This window comes from Ischnura elegans, chromosome X (genome assembly GCF_921293095.1).
Source record: "Ischnura elegans chromosome X, ioIscEleg1.1, whole genome shotgun sequence".
Taxonomy (NCBI): Eukaryota; Metazoa; Arthropoda; class Insecta; order Odonata; family Coenagrionidae; genus Ischnura; species Ischnura elegans.
Genome location: NC_060259.1, coordinates 44,751,897 through 44,771,317, shown reverse-complemented (window position 1 = coordinate 44,771,317; position 19,421 = coordinate 44,751,897). Strand labels below are relative to the sequence as shown.

Sequence of the window (19,421 nt, the reverse complement as noted above, 5' to 3'; positions counted from 1 at the left end):
GGAACCAGAGCGACGTCACACGGCGTTTTCCCGGCATTCATACTTACCCGTCGCGTTTTCGCGCGCTTGAAAATTTTCACTTTTCATTTGATCGCGAAAAATAGATATCGTAATTTAAAAATCTAAAAGCGTGAAATACGTACTCCAGGAGTAATAATCCTTCGATTTAGGCAATGAAAAAATAATAGGAAACCACCCTATTACGCGTGCATCCTTACCCAGTAGACGGCAGCATATGTATGCTTTTCGTACTACATCTCGCAGGCACTCAGTCCGTCAGAGACTGTTAGTTCACGATGGAACATGCATTGCATGACTGCACACGAGAAGAATAGCGAGCAGATGTGAGATCTTTGTGGGACAAAGGACTGTCCACAGAAGAAGTGCATCGCGAAATGCGTTCCGTCTATGGTGAAAACTGTTTCTAACGGAGAGCTTTGTACAGAAGCTGTACCGTGGAAGGAATAGCATCAAAGAGTAGGAGCGTCCCGGTCATTCTGTGGAGGTGTGAAATGCAACCACATTGCAGCGTGTGGATGAATTCATCTGTAATGACCGGCGTGCGACGACTGATGTCATAACGCGTGCTTTAGGGCTCTCATCTGTTTGGGCCCCTAAAAAATCATTTGGGTGGCCCTCATTTTGATACAGATGATGCCGTAATCTATGAGGTTACACGTTGGCTGCGCCAGCAACCAATAGACTTCTTTGTTGCTGGCTTTCAAGGACTTGTAAAGAGATCGAAGAAGTGCCTGAATGTACAGGGTGAATATGTGGAGAAGTGCAATAAATGTCAGAAAGTTAATTTGGTTATTTTTGCCTCAATTCAGTTTTGCGACTTATTAATTGACTCATATTCGTATTAAACCCACTGTTGACCTCACAATTCAAGTTCGCGTACGTTCGTTGTCCGCTTTATGTACCGACACCGATTGAGCTTCCCCTAATTTTCTTTAAACTTCTATTAACCAACTAAGAGACCACACGGAATTGCTTGTTATGAGTTCGTACGTGCGTAAAACAAAAACATCGTATGAACGCATACCTCAGCAATAACGTTTGCACCGAGAAGATTAATAGTGAAATGTAGTAGAGGGATTGGTGCAAAAGTGGAAACCCTGTTTTTAATTATGTTATAACTAGCTTGTTTTCTGATGGAATTTTTCTAAATTCATGAAAAAAACTCACAATGATACTACCCTTTATAACCGCTTTTGGTATTACGCTAAATTTATCATTTACTCCCTAAAAATAATAGTAAATTATAAATTGACACTTTGATTAGATTTTCAAAATGTGCTGGTAATGTGGAAACGTTTGTATTCTGGATATAATACTATATAAAAGTGAAATATCAGATCATCTACTTATTATTCATTGAAAAATCAAGGCAAAGGCTTAAAAAAGAGCAATTTTCAATAAAATGTTCTCTTGCAAAAGTTACAAATGCAGTTCTCATTTTCACAACTGGCGCACAAAGTATGCTCTTCTTTTCTCTTACGGAAACAATCGCTTTTATCATAGATTGGACATCCCAATTTTCCCATTTACACTTGAGCTTGGGGCCAATAATCTTCCTCGGCTTCTGAAACTGGCGAAAAGATGATGTAGTGGACAGAACACATTTAGGTGAGGAAAATGTGGAAACGTTTCCACATTCACCCCAGTGTTGTGCCACCACATTACCAGCATCGGCACATTCAGCTATGAAGCTAAAACTATGCTACATTTTCCAGTTAGTAGATTACTTAATTACACCAGATTGTAGCATGTTTTATGCTTAACAATAACTTATATAGCACTAAAAAATAGCTTGGCTAACTAGGTGATTTGATTAAATTGAGCATAAAAACTTACCTCAAAAGTTTTACGAGTGAAGAGAAACTTGGAACAAGTATTTCACAGACAATAAACCATGAGTTGACTGTCACCGCTCCAACAGGCTTACTAAAGAAGCAGGCCAAGAAGTTGATGCGGTCACCGCTAGCCTACAGTACCTCCCCAGCCCTAAAGGTTACGCTTCCATATCACCAAAAAGCTTCCACATTTGCACCAGTCCCTCTATTATTTGGGCAACGTTTTCCTTTAGAAGGTGCCAAGAGGTGTGCCTACCCGGTAGGATGTCCAATCGCAGAAGTCGTATGATGTGACGTAACACATGGTAATGAGCAAAAGACGCATCGGACGTAACCAAAAGTAGCAATACGGGGTTAGGGAGCATGAAATACACCTATGTATTAACTTTGGTTGATATCCGTGCAGCCGTTTGGAAACGCATAGCGGACAGACAAACAGACCTCTTTTATATACATAGATTTCAGGTTTGCCATGCACCAATCAGTACCTTAAATTGGAAGGAGAGGTATTCGACTGGATGTGGTCTAAATCAGCCCTCACGACTAGCTCAAATAGTGCAGTGAACGGACGTGTTTTGGGGAACAAATTACGTAGTCGCGACTTTTGCACAGTGGCAGAGCCGAGCCTCATGAAATACCCACAAAAACTGCTGACCCCTGAGGGGTAAATCGAGGTCTGTGGTCCCTTAAAGTTCACTTTTTTCACGTTTTTCATGAATATCTCAAAAAATTACCTATGGCGAAAAAACATACTGAGGACCAGTGGAACTGTGGCGCTAGGCGTATGTGAACACGCTGCATGACGTCTCTGTATGCTGGGTTGCATATACCATATCGACCTGCATCACCGGGGAAAGTAGATACCTTGATGGCCAAAATAGTTGGAGCCCCCGGCGATAATCTGGGGGATCCCGGTTTATCAAATCAACGCTGAATGCCGATTGAACTTTGGCAAATAAATAATATTGTAACTGGATATGGTATGGTGTGGTATGGTATTTGGAGGAGGCGACCGACAGCTTAGGTCATTTGTGCCATGAAGGAAGGGTAGGTAAAGAAGGCTAGAAAGAAACCCGGCGTCGGAATTAGTCTGCTCTTAAAGAAAGGCGCCAAGGGGACAACGGCTTAACGTCCCGTTCGACGGACGGAATGTTGCGCTTGAAATTTCCTCCACATAGTATTCAAGCAGGGATCGAACAGTAATCGAAAATTCTCTGCCACCACTGGGATTTGAACCCGAGCCCACAGGATGGGAATCAAACACTTTAGCCACCACACCAACCCGATCACCCATTGTCACTGGGGCGGAGACATAATGCTTACCATACTGGAAACATTTTCTCAAATCTCATGTCCATACCATTGAATCAAAATGATTGACACCTCATGTATCGATACGAAAAAATTCGTTACAATCCGTCGTTACAGTACCATTATCTATCGGAAAACCTATCGATCCACATCTCATGTATTTTGAAATATTTCCGATCTGAGTCTAGTCGCGCCAAAGGTCATTGCACGGGAGCGGCCGGTGAAGGTAGCAAATTTCCGATATCGTTTCCGTGAGAGGTTTAAAAACCTTAATGTTACGTCGCCGACTACTCGAAGATGAAATACAGGAAAGTGGCTTTTTAAAGTGGACGTATCACTCCCTCTCGATCGCCCTTATTCTTTTTTCGTGATGCATTACTCATTAAAAACTTACACTATCATCCTGAAATTTTCAAAGTTTGTGGAGTAGAATCGTTTGTAAAGACTATTACCAAAAATGCCTGTTTCTCAAACAAAAAAAAAATACAACTGAGAAAATGCTAAGAAATATTTTTAAAATTTGAGATATTAGGATATGTTAGCCTGTGTCAACTTCCTATATATCCTGGAAATTTTAAAATAGTAACGTGAGTTTTAAGCAAATATTACGTCACCGAAAAAGAGTAGTCGAAAAGACTAACTTCCGATTTTAAACCACGTATATTCTATCTTAATCAAATGATAACTTATCTGTGCCCCAATAATAATATAGCTCCTCATCATTTTCATCGCCTTCAACACGAAAAATTAGAAAAAAACTAAGAGTTTAGATAGGAGGTTTTCATTGATAAAAAGAATTATATAAAGAAACGCTTTCCCCCTAAGATATATATATAAACGGCACTGAACACAGAATTCGGTCAGGCATTACAAAATCATTTTGGCCAAAAAGTTATATTTTATGCCTTTAAAGAATGCCTTTATGATGGCATCATACGATATTGACAAGGAATAGCAATAGACAAAAAATGTTAAGGCTTGAAGTTAAAATAGTCTTAAATCCTTATCTAACCAATTACTGTAGAATGTTCTTAATGTCATTAATGAGGAACAAACTTTTACATGAGAGCTATATTACTAAAAAATAATCGTAAATCAAGGAAACAAACGTATCATCCGCTTATTCGGGAATCATTTATTAGAAAAATGATACTTTAGAGGAAGAGCCACGACAAAATCAGTTGAATCCCATTGATTTGAACGGTTGATCAACTATTTAATACCCTTATAAGTGACTGAATACACTTACGTTTTACTATCAATATTAAATATTCATGAAAAACAAAACGTTAACGTAAAGAACTTACCGGCTAATAGCAGAATAAGATTACAAAAATTAACTAAATCCACTGATCATTTTATCAGCATTAAATGACGGTAAAAAGTATACCAACAGCGTACATCTGAGCTAAATATCATTGAATACATTAAGGAAAGCAAATAAAAATCTGACGCATTGAGAAAAGTTACAGAAATGAAAAATTAGGTATTCCATCATTAAGGAAAATAAAAATATAAATAATAAAGAAGGCCAATGCAAAAAAAGAAGAAATGAACAGGAATATTGGAATAATTAGAAGGAACTATTCTAAACGTATAACACGCCACGGCATTAGAACAGAAGATTAATACATGGATAAGAAACATATGAAAAATTATCATACTTTTACATATCAAGCCAAGCTTAATTCGATTAAAATTTTCTGACGAAAGATGTTTCTGTTAGGTGAAAATAAGCATTTTAACTAAGTGTATACAAAAATAGAATATATCACGAAGATGGCATTTCCTAGACACTGAATTAGCATAAGCATATCGAAACTGTTAAAAATTTCAACCCGAGTAACTACTGCCAAAAATTTAAGATAGACGGATTAACAGTTGTCTTAATCAAGTGGAGAAAATAAAATTTCATTATGACTGCGTAACGATGACATTTCTCGGTGGTTCGATGCAATATGCTATACGAGAAATAGTCAACAAGCTTTGTCCTTGAAAACCAAATTAAGGTACAGCCACTTTCAAAAGTTTTAGGACTTGGTTTGTGGCGCCACTTCTGCTTCTCGAGAAATTCGAGTTTTCCTTACTCTTTTTGTTTTCCTTGGTTACTCATAGAAAATATTTCATTTGCGTGTTATATGCTCATAGGGGGAGATTTTACTTTCAAATTGGTCATTCTGTTTCGATTTATGTCGGATTAAATGATTATTTCGTATGCATTTACACCGTATTTGCCCCGGTTTTCAGTGTTGGTTTCTATTTCACGTATTACAAAGCCTATCCTACACGCAGTTGCGGTGGCCTAGTGGAGTAAACGTGCGATATTCATTGATATGGATGTTGGATCGAGTCCCCAGCGTAGAAATTTATACTCATATTTTTTTTCAGGTCCTGCACTCGTTTTGGTTTTCTTTAGACATTTCAAATAATTTTAAATTCGCTCTAACAGCATCATATTTTCTTTTAACGATAATGAGTCATATAGTTAGGAATTGGGTAGGGTTGGATGTATGATTTCTACGAATGGCTAGTACATTATAAAGGTTAGGAAGTTGGAAAAGAGGGTAATCGTAACCCGGCGGTGAAGGGCACATAAATATCCAGCGTCTGTGTTAACATTATTGTTTAAAACTAGCGACAAAGAGTCATGCATATCAGTGCATTATTGCAAAGTTATCAATTTCTGTTTCGATTAATTATTGTTGGTTTTTGAAGATTTTCTGTAATGAACACTACGCTGATCACCCGTCTCGTGAGTTGGTTGTTGGAGCAAAGTGTTCAACACTATAAACCTAAAGCTAGGTATTCGGCAAAAAAGCCTAACCAGTGGTAAGGATTGGATAATAACCTAGCCTCGGAGTCAAAGTATTCGTGGAAGACCGACGGGAAAGAGTCACTCTTTTCCTTACATTACTAACCACACTATGTTCTGGGTAACTTAAAAATATAAATAAAGCTTTAACTAATTTTTTATTTAGCTGTGCTTTTTAAATAAATTTCAAGGAGTAATAATCTGACAGGAAATATAATAATCTTATTTGATAATTTAAAATATAAAATATTACTCAATTCCCGTATGCATTCGTTCACCGGCTATCATTCACAGATGTATCCTATGTGCTCTAATGCACTTATGAATCACCTTGTATCGTAATTGACAAAATAAATGGACAAAATTCCTAGAAATTTACGAAATGAAAGAATTTGTTTCATGCCATGAATTCCTCATCCTCCACAATTCTATTAGAAACTTTTTCCCGTCAACGAAAATGGTGAAGTCCCAAAAAGCCTATTTGCTAGCTCAATTGTTCCCGCTGAGTAACAGACTCGAATGTTTCTGTCAGTCTGTTAGGAATGGCTTGAGGGCAAGTTGGTGGAGTTGAGTACTTAACTCCATCACCCGCCTCCTAACTGTTGCGTAGCTACATCTAAATTGCGCCTCCCTGGATAAGGCAACTACTCTACCGACACAAAGGATCATCCTCGATCAAATGGCGAATCCTGATGTCCTCGAAATTGCGGGTGGCTCCTTCGCCTGTCTATCAGCGACTCGTAGCCTTCCTTGAAACGCCTTGCCCAGCAAAAAACAGCTTTCCGGGACAAACTCACCAGCCCAGCTATTTAGGCATTGCTTTTCCGCCCTCCACCTATTATGCCTATTATCTGTCCGTGTTAGGCTCAACCGCGTGCTCCTTTGCTCTTCCATAGCTCAGAAGTTCAAGACTGGTTCTGCATTATCGATGAACTTGTTTGTGAACCACATGCTTTCCATTAGTTTGCTGTTCTATTGTCCACGTTTTCCAGATCCTGGTCCCATGATTACTACTTAAACACTAAGGCAATCTTCAATTTTCACATACTAGCAATTCTTGACATGGAAGTGGTTAGAGAATTAGATTGATGTGATGAAGTCTCAGATTTTTTTTGCTAATTGTTTTTGCTCATGAAAATGTATGACCTCTATTCATTGATTGTTGTAATTATTATTCAGTATTTTCGCATAGTTTATAAATTAATGTCTTTTTGTACCAACGTATAATACAAATTAAAGAAAGACCGGTGAAAATGAATATTTTAATGTGCCTTTTCATACGCTTTTCGTTTGCTCGCTTTGCCATGTTCCACGATTCACGTTACCATGGTTATTACTTGAAATTTATTGCTTAATTATGCATTTATGTTCAACTGAATTAGCGTGGTGACATGGAATGCGCGCTGATTTATTACCTGGACCCGGGTTCTAATCCCCTCGTGCACAACTTTTTAAAGTAGCATTTTCTCAAGAGGGAAAACTTTAGATTACTAAAAAGAATGACAAGAATTATGCTTATTGATTTGCTCATTTTAAAGAAGAATTAAGATTGTTTTACAAAATTTATGCCAGCAGCTTTGACTAAAAACAAAATCGGACTCCTGTGAAAACTCTTCTAATTGATCAAGAATGAAAAAAACAAATGTTATGGATTTTAATTTAATACCAGAAACATGTCCTTAAGTGCAAAAAACTTATATACTAGTTAAATATCGTTATAACAATAATGATGCTGGAAATAATAAAAATGCGCTCGACCTAAATCAATGGTATAAAGGTGTGTTACTGCAAAAGTGGTGAGATCTTTAGGCCTTCGAGGTTTTGTATTCACAATACAGTATAACTTCAACAAGTTTTCTTTTTCAGTCCGCCGATTAATTGGACGAATCCGTCCTGGGAGATTAGTTGGATCGTTGCATTAACTGAGAACCAGAAAACGCATTCAACACGAAACCCCAGTGAATTAATATTTGATGATTACGAAGGCTATTTACGCTATATAACTCAAATAAGGAATCATATAATTACGCGCAAAAAGGTAAATTAACCAATATCGATCATAAAATGCGCACACTCCGAAAAGGAGCAAAAAAGTTTTCAAATCTGACAGCATAACGAAGACAACCAAGGAGATACATTTTCAATACATTTTCACGATAAAATTGCTTTTAAATAATCGCTATTAATAATAATAATCGAATAAATCGCTTATCTGCCTTTAAAATTAATGGAAACCCACTTAAAGGCACTCGCCATGATGTCATGTCTTACATAAAGTAACTTTTAATGTCTGATTGATTCATTCACTCATCAACACAGCCAATACTACTGAAAATACAGCTAAGAAATGTTTAGGATACACTTTAACTCACTTAGGATTTTTGCGAGAAGCAATTTTTGATACTGTGTCTATAACTCTAATATTAGCTTTTTGACTTCCAAAAGAAAGCCACTGAAATGGGAACAAACCTTTTTCATTTCTCTCTTTTAAATTACTTCCATTCAAGACAAAGGGCGGAAATCTATATCAATAAACGGGAACAGGAATTATTTATTTAATTCTTATGTTAACTTTTTTATATCTATGTATACCTTTCCCATTTGGTGATAATTGTATTTTACTTTCAAGTTTATCCATTTTTCTTCCATTTCAACAATATAAAGTCACCTTAGCAACCAAGCGTAAATATACATTCAAGACATATAAAAAGGTGAAACTTCTTTAACCGAAAACTACTTTAAACATAAAGACACGGCTTGAACAATTGCAAAGCTATACATATAGTAAACACGGCATAATTCTTTCCCGGCGATTTTATTAGTGAAGTGTTCTCTTCTTCACTCACCCTGATGACGACAAACGAGTAGTCCGTTGAAACTTTAGCGATACACACATATTTAAAATGGTGGAAATAGTGAGAAGACTTTAAGCAAACATACGAGGGCTGTTTTTTTTCAATCTCCGATGGGTCATGAACGGAAGACGAAGTGATCGATTAAAAATTATTTCATTACTAAATATTGAGAACACTTGTGTTGTCCGGTCCGAACATAACGGCCTCGGTGATTGAAGAATTGGCCGTACATCTGGACAAGATTTACTATACGTCCTTCATAGGATGTTGCCGCCAATGACTTTCAATGAATTTTGCCTTTGTATTGAAGCTCATAGCTCGTTTGAGAACGCTTCCATCCACATCTTCATTTCAGCGTAAAGATGGAAGCCGCATGGCACTGGGTCGGCATTGCGCGGTGGGAGATCAAAGATGTCCCATTGAAATTGCTTGAGGAGCAGTTGGGCAGCATCAGCACTGAGATGACGGGCGTTGTCATGGATCAGAACACTTCCAGAAGTCAGAGCGAGTCTTCTTTGGTTTTGGATGGGAATGAGCATGGCGTTTCACATTGAGCGGCTGCATCAACGCTAAAATTCTCTTTTATCAGCATAACGGTCAAGACAAGTCAATGCTGAAGCCATTCGGCGAGTTTTCTGGCTGTCGCACCACAGTGCACACTTGGCGGGAGAATCATGTGATGCGGTGTAGCTATTGAGATTGCCACTAACCTTACACTAACAACTTACAGTCAGAATTGAGTTGAGCGAGTGGTACGAAGGACGCACAGTTGCTCTATCCACGCAGTACCCGCCTGTCGCTCGTATGGTGTTTTTGCTGAGCGATCGGAGGATGAAAAAAACCCTTAGCCCTCCCCATCAGCAGAAATTGTACGGAAATATTTCGCTCCTGTATATACATGGGTCATTCACCCAAAGTCGACCAGGTGTTTGCCCATTGGGTTACCGATTTCGACAAAATTTTGAAAACCGTCTGCACATGATTAGAAAACCAATGCCCCGAATTAAGTCTTTTCGTTAGACGTCATATCTAAAAAACATTGAAGATATAAAAGCATGGAATGTCTCATTAAAAAAAGCTTGAATTGATTAAGATTTTCTAGAATTGTTTTATGAAATTTCAACAATTTTACAACGTTTGTGTAAAACTGTATCTCGGATCATATTGAAGGGTATTCGAGGAAAACGGGTTAGCAGGATAGAATGAGGAAAATTGAAGGGGTGGCTACATCATCAAAAATCGATTTGAAAATTTGAATTTGTTTACATTTTGTACAATACCGCATTAATTATTTTTCCGAATGAAATGCCTTTATAATGAGTTATTGCATGCATTTTTGTCTTTATAATGGGTAACTTAGCTGCGGTACCACTGAACCCGGAATATTTCCTTCATGGCGATAGCACAGTACGCGAGGAATACAAAATTTTCAGATTGAGCTTTTAACCCCTTGGATCTGAGAGATATCAATTAGAAGGGAGACCAATCACCTTAAAACTTTCTTAGGAATACCAAATACAACTAGCATTTGAATTACCAATTGGTGTCAACTAAGCCATCTAGTATTACTTCTTATTTCACAGACACCATATGCGTATAACATGATTACCACTTAAATTCCACTTCTCTACAGAAAAATATTAAAAAAATTACTTTAGATCAGTTTCTATAAAATGTTCTGCTAATTTCCACATGAACGAACTATAAATACGATCACCTATAGTCATTAAAATTATAATGCTAGATAAATTTTCTTTCAGTTATAAGTAAGAACCAGAATCTCTGAGGCACTTAGGCTTTAAAATGGTATTTAATATGAAAAGCTCCGTGTTTGACTATTTTATGAATCCGAAAGTTTATCATTGATGTGGTATTTATTTATTTTATATTTAAATTTTAATTTATGGAAATTCTTCAGTCAGGACAACGGCATCACTGTTTGATATTCACACCACCAAACTGCTAACTACATTGAAGCCACATCAGTCCTCCATTGCACGACGTTCATATTCATGCAAAAAAGTAACAATAACTGAGCCATTACCTGACTCTTTTTTCTATATTGTTGCGGAAGACCTCTCTGAAGTCATACTGGGAACAGGCTCCGGACATCACCATTTTTAGAACACGATCAGAACGAAGGAACACTTCATAGTAGCTTTGAACTGCATTCTGGAAGGCTTCATCTGCCATTATTTGTGTATCACCTTTCAAGAAACTCTGGAAAGAAAACAAAAACAACAACGTTAGCTCAAAAATTGTATAAATGTAGCATAGAAAACAACACTCCATTTTTCCTCTCGGAAATTTCAAAAACGGCGAGAGAAAAGAGGAGCCTTCCGAAAACCTTGAGAAGTAAGGTATAACTTCCGCCGCATATGAGGCTTGAATGAGATCGTTAGAAAACACAATCCTTCGAAAGACTAGTGGACGGGAAGAATGACAAAGGAAGATCTTAAATTATTTATATAGGAGTAGTTATCAGGGATGTAAAACAGAAGATATACGTTGACACCTTAACAACGATGGCACAGCAAGTTATCCAAATGCGGGCTCCCAAATCTATCTCCTGGTTGTCAATCTCAGATGTCTTCATCCAATAACAACCAATTAAAATCTAGTAAAACAAGTAAAACGTCTCAGACTATCATCTTATATTTTTCGTAATTCCAAAATTTTGCCTTGGCTAGAAAACTTACCTTTGCGATTCTATCTCACACAAAAAATCCCATCATGATTGCATATATAATGCTTAAACATCTGTCAAAAAAGTATTTGCTTAGCGTTTTCTCACTCACATATAAATTGACTGACAAATAATGCTCTTTCAGTGCACTAATGAAGAGTACTAAAATCGGCAGCCGATTTATTATGTTGCGATAGCGATTATTTCCAAGAGTAATATGATCCTTGATTGCAAACCACACGTAAAGCTTTCCACACGTTCTACTACGAGTCAAATACAAGCTTCATAGGCGTATATGCGGAATAATGGTGATTAAATGTTTTTGTAAACCATTCCTACGCAACTCAAATTGCCTTTATCCTTCTCAGTCATCAATTTGAGCCGTAGTCTGCTTCCAAAGGTCACTACTGAGACTACCCATTTGCCAAGCCATTTCCTCCAAGGGAAGAGTAATTACGGATGTTTCCTCGAACAATCAATCCCTTACCGCCCAGGCCATCTATTTGAAACGGAGCAAAGAGAATCAATCGTCTGTCGCCACATTCACTTCCAGCCATTCCACCCACGATGACGTTGCGGGGTCCCAAAACTTACAGACAGGCACACATGGGCTTAGAAGTGGTCTCCATGCAAATTAGGATATGAAAAACGGATGAGGAGGCTACAAATTCAAAGATCATGGAGAAACCTTCTGCGGTGATAGGATGGCGATTCCACTAAATACCTCAATATCAACACCATGGTCACATTATTTCGAATATTACACGTTTCGGGGATTCGACAAGCAGGAAAAGGAGAAAAAACGCAGCAACTTCAAAACGAACGATAATCAGAAAAATGGAATAAAATTTCTGTCACCCATCTGTCAACAGGAGCAAGATTTACCTTTCTATATTATTGAGAATCCACCACTGAAATTGAGACGCTCTTTCGAATCATCATGTAATGAATGGAAAAGTAATTGCACCGAACGATGGAACTGAACAAAAAATAGCAGAATCCATTAAAAAGCAGGCATCAAAGATACAATGAAGCCGCGTTAATAGACAAAAAAAGGAAAAAAAATGAGAAACTGGAGCTGTGGCAACGACATACGGATTTATTTCGTTCGTAATATTAGGAAAAATACCACCCTGTGCATCAAATTTTACCGAAAACGTGACAAAAATGCATTACGACTAACACGTACTGGTAAGTGAATACCATTTCCCTCACGTTACAATTCTATTTCACCTTATTCGGCCACAATTTTCCCATAATACGGCTACCTTGGCTGTCATTCACACGGCTTTCAGGTGGTTTAATGGCGATACACTTCACGCTCATACCCAGGGTGCTCCAAAATGAACGAGAAACTAACATAGCAGTAAATTTCAGCGGAAATCTCGGAATATATAACCTACACCTCTCGTCTTTCAACCAAAATTCCAAGAAAACGATGAATTAAGCTGCTTCAAACCAAATGAAAACGGTTTGATAGTGCTTTTAGCTGTTTTTACGTTAGGGTAGTCTATTTTCATACGGCAGAACCGTGCAGTTTCATCATCAGTATTATCTCTTTCGTATGAGAATGCGTAAAATATCCCATTTTCTACTTTTTAAAAGAGAGATGCAGTTCCTATTTCACCAACATGCTCATAAGCATGGTATTTGAAAGAGGTGACCGACAGCTGATGTTATTTTTACCATGAAATTTGTAGGGAAGAAAGAGGGTAGAGAAAGTCAGCCTCGGCATTAGCCTCCTCTTAGCGAAAGGTGCCAAGAAACCACAGCTTAACGGCCCATCCGACGGACGGAGTAGTGTACTTGATATGCTCTCGATAAAACACCCAAGCAGGGTTTGCCCAGTCTCTGAAAATCTCTGCCACTGCCGGGAATTGAACCCGGTCCTACGGGGTGGTAAACCAACACTCCAGCCACCACAGCAACCCCATTATCATCTCGCTTACTTTGACTAGTCCTGCTCACTGGTGCCACTTATTCTAGTCTCCTTAAAAACTCATCTCATCCAATCCAATATTTTCGATAATTATAAACTTGCCTATTGTAGAATTGTAACGTGAGGTTTTTTTGTCTCTCTTTTAAAAAGTAGAACATGGAATATTTTACGCATCCTTAAACCAAATAATACTGATGATGAAACCACACTATTCTGTCCTATGAGAAGAGACGACTCAAACACAACAACGGCTAAAAGTACTCCCAAACTGTTTAGCTTTGGTTTGAAGCAGCTGAATCCGCGGTGTTCTTGGAATTTTGGCTGAAAGACGAGAGGTGTAGGGCAATAACCATAAACTTGCCTAATGTACAATTGTAACATGAGGGAAATGGTATTCACTTGCGTGTTAGTTGCTATGCATTTTTGTAAAATTTGATGCACGGGATGGTATATTTTGTAATATTTCTAATGAAATTATTTCGTATATCTTTGTCATAGCTCTAATTTCTAATTTCTCAATGGTTATAAACTATAGTATAATGCAATTATCCTATGGTTTATAATCACTCCAATCGGGATGAAATTTGCAATAGCTACCATCAATAGCAATGCATGAATCAGTAACTAAATTTATTAATTTACCTAATTTACATACCTCATTTCAACAATGTGTCGACCATCGAATACGAGTCGCATGAGTCTTTATCGACGGCCATATATCCTTGAACATATGCAACACACGACTTCGTTAAGTGTACTGGAAACATACGTTCAAGGAGCTCCATCAAGTTATGCAAATGTTTATACAAACAGGCCCTTTTCACCAAATAATTCATTACTAAATCAATCAAATGAAAAATATGGTAATAAAATTATGTGAGGAAAAAAAGGATTTCCATGAGAAATTGCACTAGCAAAAGTAATATTCCAGCTGGAGCGCAAGTGGTAACAATGTCAAATTCAAGATTCATTATAGACTAGATATAACCAAATAAAATATGAACAAAATTTCTCTTTTTACTGAACCATCCTCATATGCGATTGCATTAAAAAATTTAAATGATACTTTTATTGAATCCGAATACGAAGTGTGTGCGCTGTACTTTCATAAAATTCTTATCATTGGGATGTCTATCCCACAGGGGCCAACATTTTATTTGGAAAGTGATGAGTAAATTATTTTTTACTAATTGGCATAAATGTACATGCATTTTTTAAAAACAATTTTTAGGCATTTTGATTTGCTTGGATGCCAAATCTCATATACTATTACGGACGGAAATGTTTTTGCAGCTGCTATTAATCCATGTCTCAAAGGCTTTTTCTGATTCACTGATGACCTGTCACCTCAGCGTCTGATATGTCTATATTTACAGCAATAAAAACTCTTTTGTCACAAAATCCTGTAATGAGGCTGAAATATTATAACATAATATTCAAATCGAGACATTTATGAAGTGAAAGGTTATTACTATACCATTATAAATAGACAAAATATTATGATAGTGCGCTAACAAAATGAGAACGATAAAATGAGTGAAAAATGTGTTCGTACAATAGAAAATTACAGAGATTATCGTACTGAGGGCTACGCACAAGTAATACCCGATCATAGAAAAAATGAAATGACCGTGGCAGTACAAATTAGAAAAATAACAAGGAAAGGTAAGGAAAGTTTATAATTATTGTGAATTTATCAAACATTGATGAAAGAGATGAGACTTCTAATATGAGCAAACTCTAAAAATGATCGCAGAATTATTACGAAACGTTTCAATGACAGATTATTCCTTCATAATGTGTATCTACGATAGATAATTTCCACAGAAGACAATATAATGCTTGGCATATCCCAGCGTATCAGTCACGTAAAATTGCTCAGCCATGTGTACTTTAAAGCCAGAAGGAAATTGACGTGAATAAGGGTAGAAGGGGAATCATTTGCGTATGAGTGTGAGAAGATATGTTCAACGTTCTCTGCCTGCCACAGCTGAACCAGTAGGTACGTAATTCCAGTGAAATTATGCCCCAAAGACTAGCATTAGCTACGAATACATATAACGGAATCACGGAAAACCCTGTGATTATGTGCCATGTAAGGTTAGCATAATTGGATGTTGCATACCAACGCTGGCATTTATTTATTGACGCTGGTACATTCTAATCGTGCTCCAAGATTTCGATAATATATTTCGTACAGTTTGCGAAATCATTCGTAACCAATGAAAGCTAGTAATAACGGTAAGTATTCAAATGAAACGCAGTGTATATATAATCTTGAGAAATATTAAGTAGATACGTTATCTAAAAACTACGGTTTACTTCTAATATTCCTGTAGCAATTTCATTCATCATCATAATGAAGTTGTCGCTGCTGGAGAAAATATTTTGGAAAATTATGGAAAAACAATTTAATTATTAATAATATTTTTGTATTCAAATTCAAGATGAAACTGCGATAAATTTTCACCTCAAAGTATCGAAAAATTGTTAATAAAACTTTCGATATACACCGTTCGTCTAGACTTACGCGTTGCGTGCCCGATGAAGGAAAAACTGGCAAATTGAGTCTCAATCGGTACTTGCAATCGATAGGATGCCTCACTTTCGAGGTCTTTTCTCGGCCTCGAGTTATGTAGCAATGTCTTAATACATATTGCTCGTCCACAAATTTTATGCGCATACATCAATGAAAAATTAAATGTAACTTATGTATTAAAAGTGAAATATGAGAAGAATGATGATAGGCTCAAAGTCAAGCCCAAAATGTTACTCCCTAGATAGCCACTCTTCCACGCATCACGTACGCAACAGGGCCAATTACGTGAAATAGCTTAATATCAGAATATCAATAAAGAGAGACAATGTATCAGCTATGAGGAAGTTAATCCATTATACATTCCATGGAAAATTTCTAATTTAAACTCATCTTTCATTTGAAATTTGCGGCTTTATTTTCTAAAACCAGGATCTAGGAAATGAAAATTTATGTAGTATATTCCACACTTGGATTATAGCAGGAAATAAAAGTTCATTTTGTAGATTACACAGTGGTTTTATTGTGGAGTTTACTTAATGAATTTCCATTTCCTAAACTAATCCAACATTTAAATAATTTTCCAACAGTAATGGACACTTTTACATCATTTTATTTTTCGGTTCTAGAGTCCAACACTTTCTCAGAAATCGGCTCTCATGGGAAGAGTTTGTACTTTGCCATTCATTTAATTAGCGATTCGCTATTCGCATCAGATATGACGCACATGCTTAATCTATTTAAAGTCCTTCAAACATGGTGGATATGTACATCTAGTCATAGAATTCAACTTAAAGACAACAAGAGCCACGCTGGGATTACAGTGCAATTGCCATCAAAACCTTTGAGGCCTGGAGCCTTTGAGACTTTTCTTCGAGAGAGAAAAAACTTATCAAGTGACAGCACGGCAAGAGATGCATAGAATATTCAATTCAAAGCTTTCTGATTAGTTAGATTTTGGCCCTTTTACGTGGACTTCAATCGAATGTAAACTTAAAATGAGTCACACAAATGAAAATTATGAGTAAAGCTGCGGGATAATGCATTGAAGATGAATCCACGCGGTTAAATGGTGGACGATAAATTACCATAGAAATTTCAATATGACTATATTCACCATAAATGATCATATACTCCCTATTGCTTCTTGCCTTGTTGCCTTTACTCGCGCCTTGAAAGGGATGGCGGGAGTAAAGGAATCAAAATTAGACCATACGATTGGCCCATAGAAAACGGACAAAATATCTTGACAATTAGGGTAACAGAGCATTGATTGCGTAGAAATTTTACCTTCACCTGGATAATTATAGGTGATTAATAAATTGCATAATTAAAATTTCTCCTTTAATATTTATCAGAATTCCAGGTCGGTTTTGGAACAACAGCCTCACATAATGGGCTTAGCTAGACTTTAACTTTATCATTATGATATATATGAGCCTGGATTATTAGCTAATTTTTAATGGCAAGAAGACTGCATAGAGGAGGCCCTATTCCATCCCATATAAGGCTGATTTCTCTTGCTACTTCAGTCACATTTTATATTTTCAAAAATGTCAGCGGCGCGGTGATGAGGGCAATGAGATCCACTTTTTACCCAATATTTTGCAGTATAATGTTTGTAATTGCGAGGAATAGAATTGAAAAGTTATATATTTGATAGACCATATCATTATGCGTATAAATTATGGTTTAAACCCCTAATTTTACCTTATTTTCTGATGAAACTCGGATCAATTTGTCCGTTAGCGACGCGAGTGGCGACGTTTATAGACCCATTTAAATGCACGGCGGTTGTCAACACATTTAACGGCCCACTTGACGATCCTCTATTGTAATATTCCTGTTTAATGAAATGAAATAACCTTTAATCGCCTAGTAATGTTAAACTTCATGTTTTCGTTAAAAGCCAATGTAACTCATGTGAAATATTAAAAGAGTGATGAGAAGGGGGTTGGTATGGGGTTGGTATGGTGGCAAGAGTGTTGGCTTTCCACTCCATGGGCTCGGGTTCAAATTCCGGCGGTGGCAGAGAATTTTCAGAGACTGCCCTGTTCGAGTGCTATGTGGAGGACATTTCAAGCGCAACATTCCGTCCGTCGGATGGGACGTTAAGCCGTGGTCCCCTTGGCGCCTTTTGTTAAGAGCATGCTAATGCCGACGCCGGGTTTCTCTCCACCCTTCCTTACCAACCATTCCCTCACGGCGTAAATGACCTAAGCTGTCAGTCGCCTTCTCCAAATACCATACCCTACCAGTGATGAGAGGCTCAACGTATAGGATAATTACTTAAATGACAACTTCGAGAACACGCTGTAAACTGAGCAGAAGATTAAAGGGTGAATTTGGAGGTATTCATTGAACCCAAACTTAGGAAAACGCGGAGGAGGAAACTAAGGAAGGAAAATTAAGCACACTTATGATCGAGAAACTATGCAACCCGGGGCATAAAAATGTTTGACGACGAGAAAATAGGATTCAGTTCGGCGAAAGTCAGAGAAGCTAGTAAACAACAAAAGTTGAGAGTGAGTTTTGCCGCTCACCCATATCACGAACCCATCCAATTGCCGCTTACTAAAAATAACCTTCATTTTTTTACCCAAAAGCCTCAACAGGAATAAAAGCTAAATATCAGGCTATAGGGTGGTCAGGTTGGCTGGTCGGCGATCGCCGAGGGCCCCGAGCTTAGGGGGGCCCGACAGCGCTTGTAACTATCGTGAAACGTATATGACAGGCGTTTACCCGATTACCCAGCTCTAATGTTTTTTAGGGCTGAAATATTATTGTAAACTGAAGGAAAACCCACACAGTTTACTAGGAGCAATGCAAGATAGTTGACAAAGTAAAATTAATTAAGTTCAGAACGAAAGTATGCATTTATACTTTTTAAACCACAGCAATTATCTGAGGCTTTCGCTGATGTGGAAATTTATAGATTCTGAAGAGTGGTTAGTGATTTCCCATATCATTAAGGTATTGTTACTCACATTTTGTAAAACGCAATTTACTTAGCATTCCGAATTTACGGAAGTTTTGCTGATGATTACGAATGTATTACATATTAAGCTCATGTTTTATATCAACTTCAATGGTCTCTAAGCACAATTTTTGTTTTCGTCTATCAAATTTCGTGTGTTATGTCGCTCTGGTTGTACAAAAAGACAAAGTAGGTAAACCATATGTGATTAGCGCATTAAAGGTTATACGAAGCCGAAAAATACCTATGAAGATGTACTTTTAATGAGAGACGTTGAGAGCATTTATGACAGTGTCAATTCCATTATAAGTGAGTGCATTACTTACGACAATATAAAGAAGAAAACTCTGTTGTTGGGGATATTCAAGCTACATATACGAATATGATTATCAATCAAAGAGCAATCAAATAGGTGAGGTAAATAAATTACCTTATATAATCATAATAGC

General features: G+C 37.3%; 1 protein-coding gene across 1 annotated transcript in view; it reads right to left on the bottom strand.

The window, feature by feature from the left end:
• Positions 1–19,421, bottom strand: part of LOC124171143 (calcium-dependent secretion activator) — a gene marked incomplete at its 5' end in the record, with an annotated part of 262,640 nt that overhangs the window by 126,723 nt on the left and 116,496 nt on the right. The window contains one exon of the mRNA XM_046550281.1: positions 10,879–11,054. Within this exon, the coding sequence (XP_046406237.1) occupies positions 10,879–11,054 (176 nt within the window). The remainder of the gene's footprint in view (positions 1–10,878; positions 11,055–19,421) is intronic.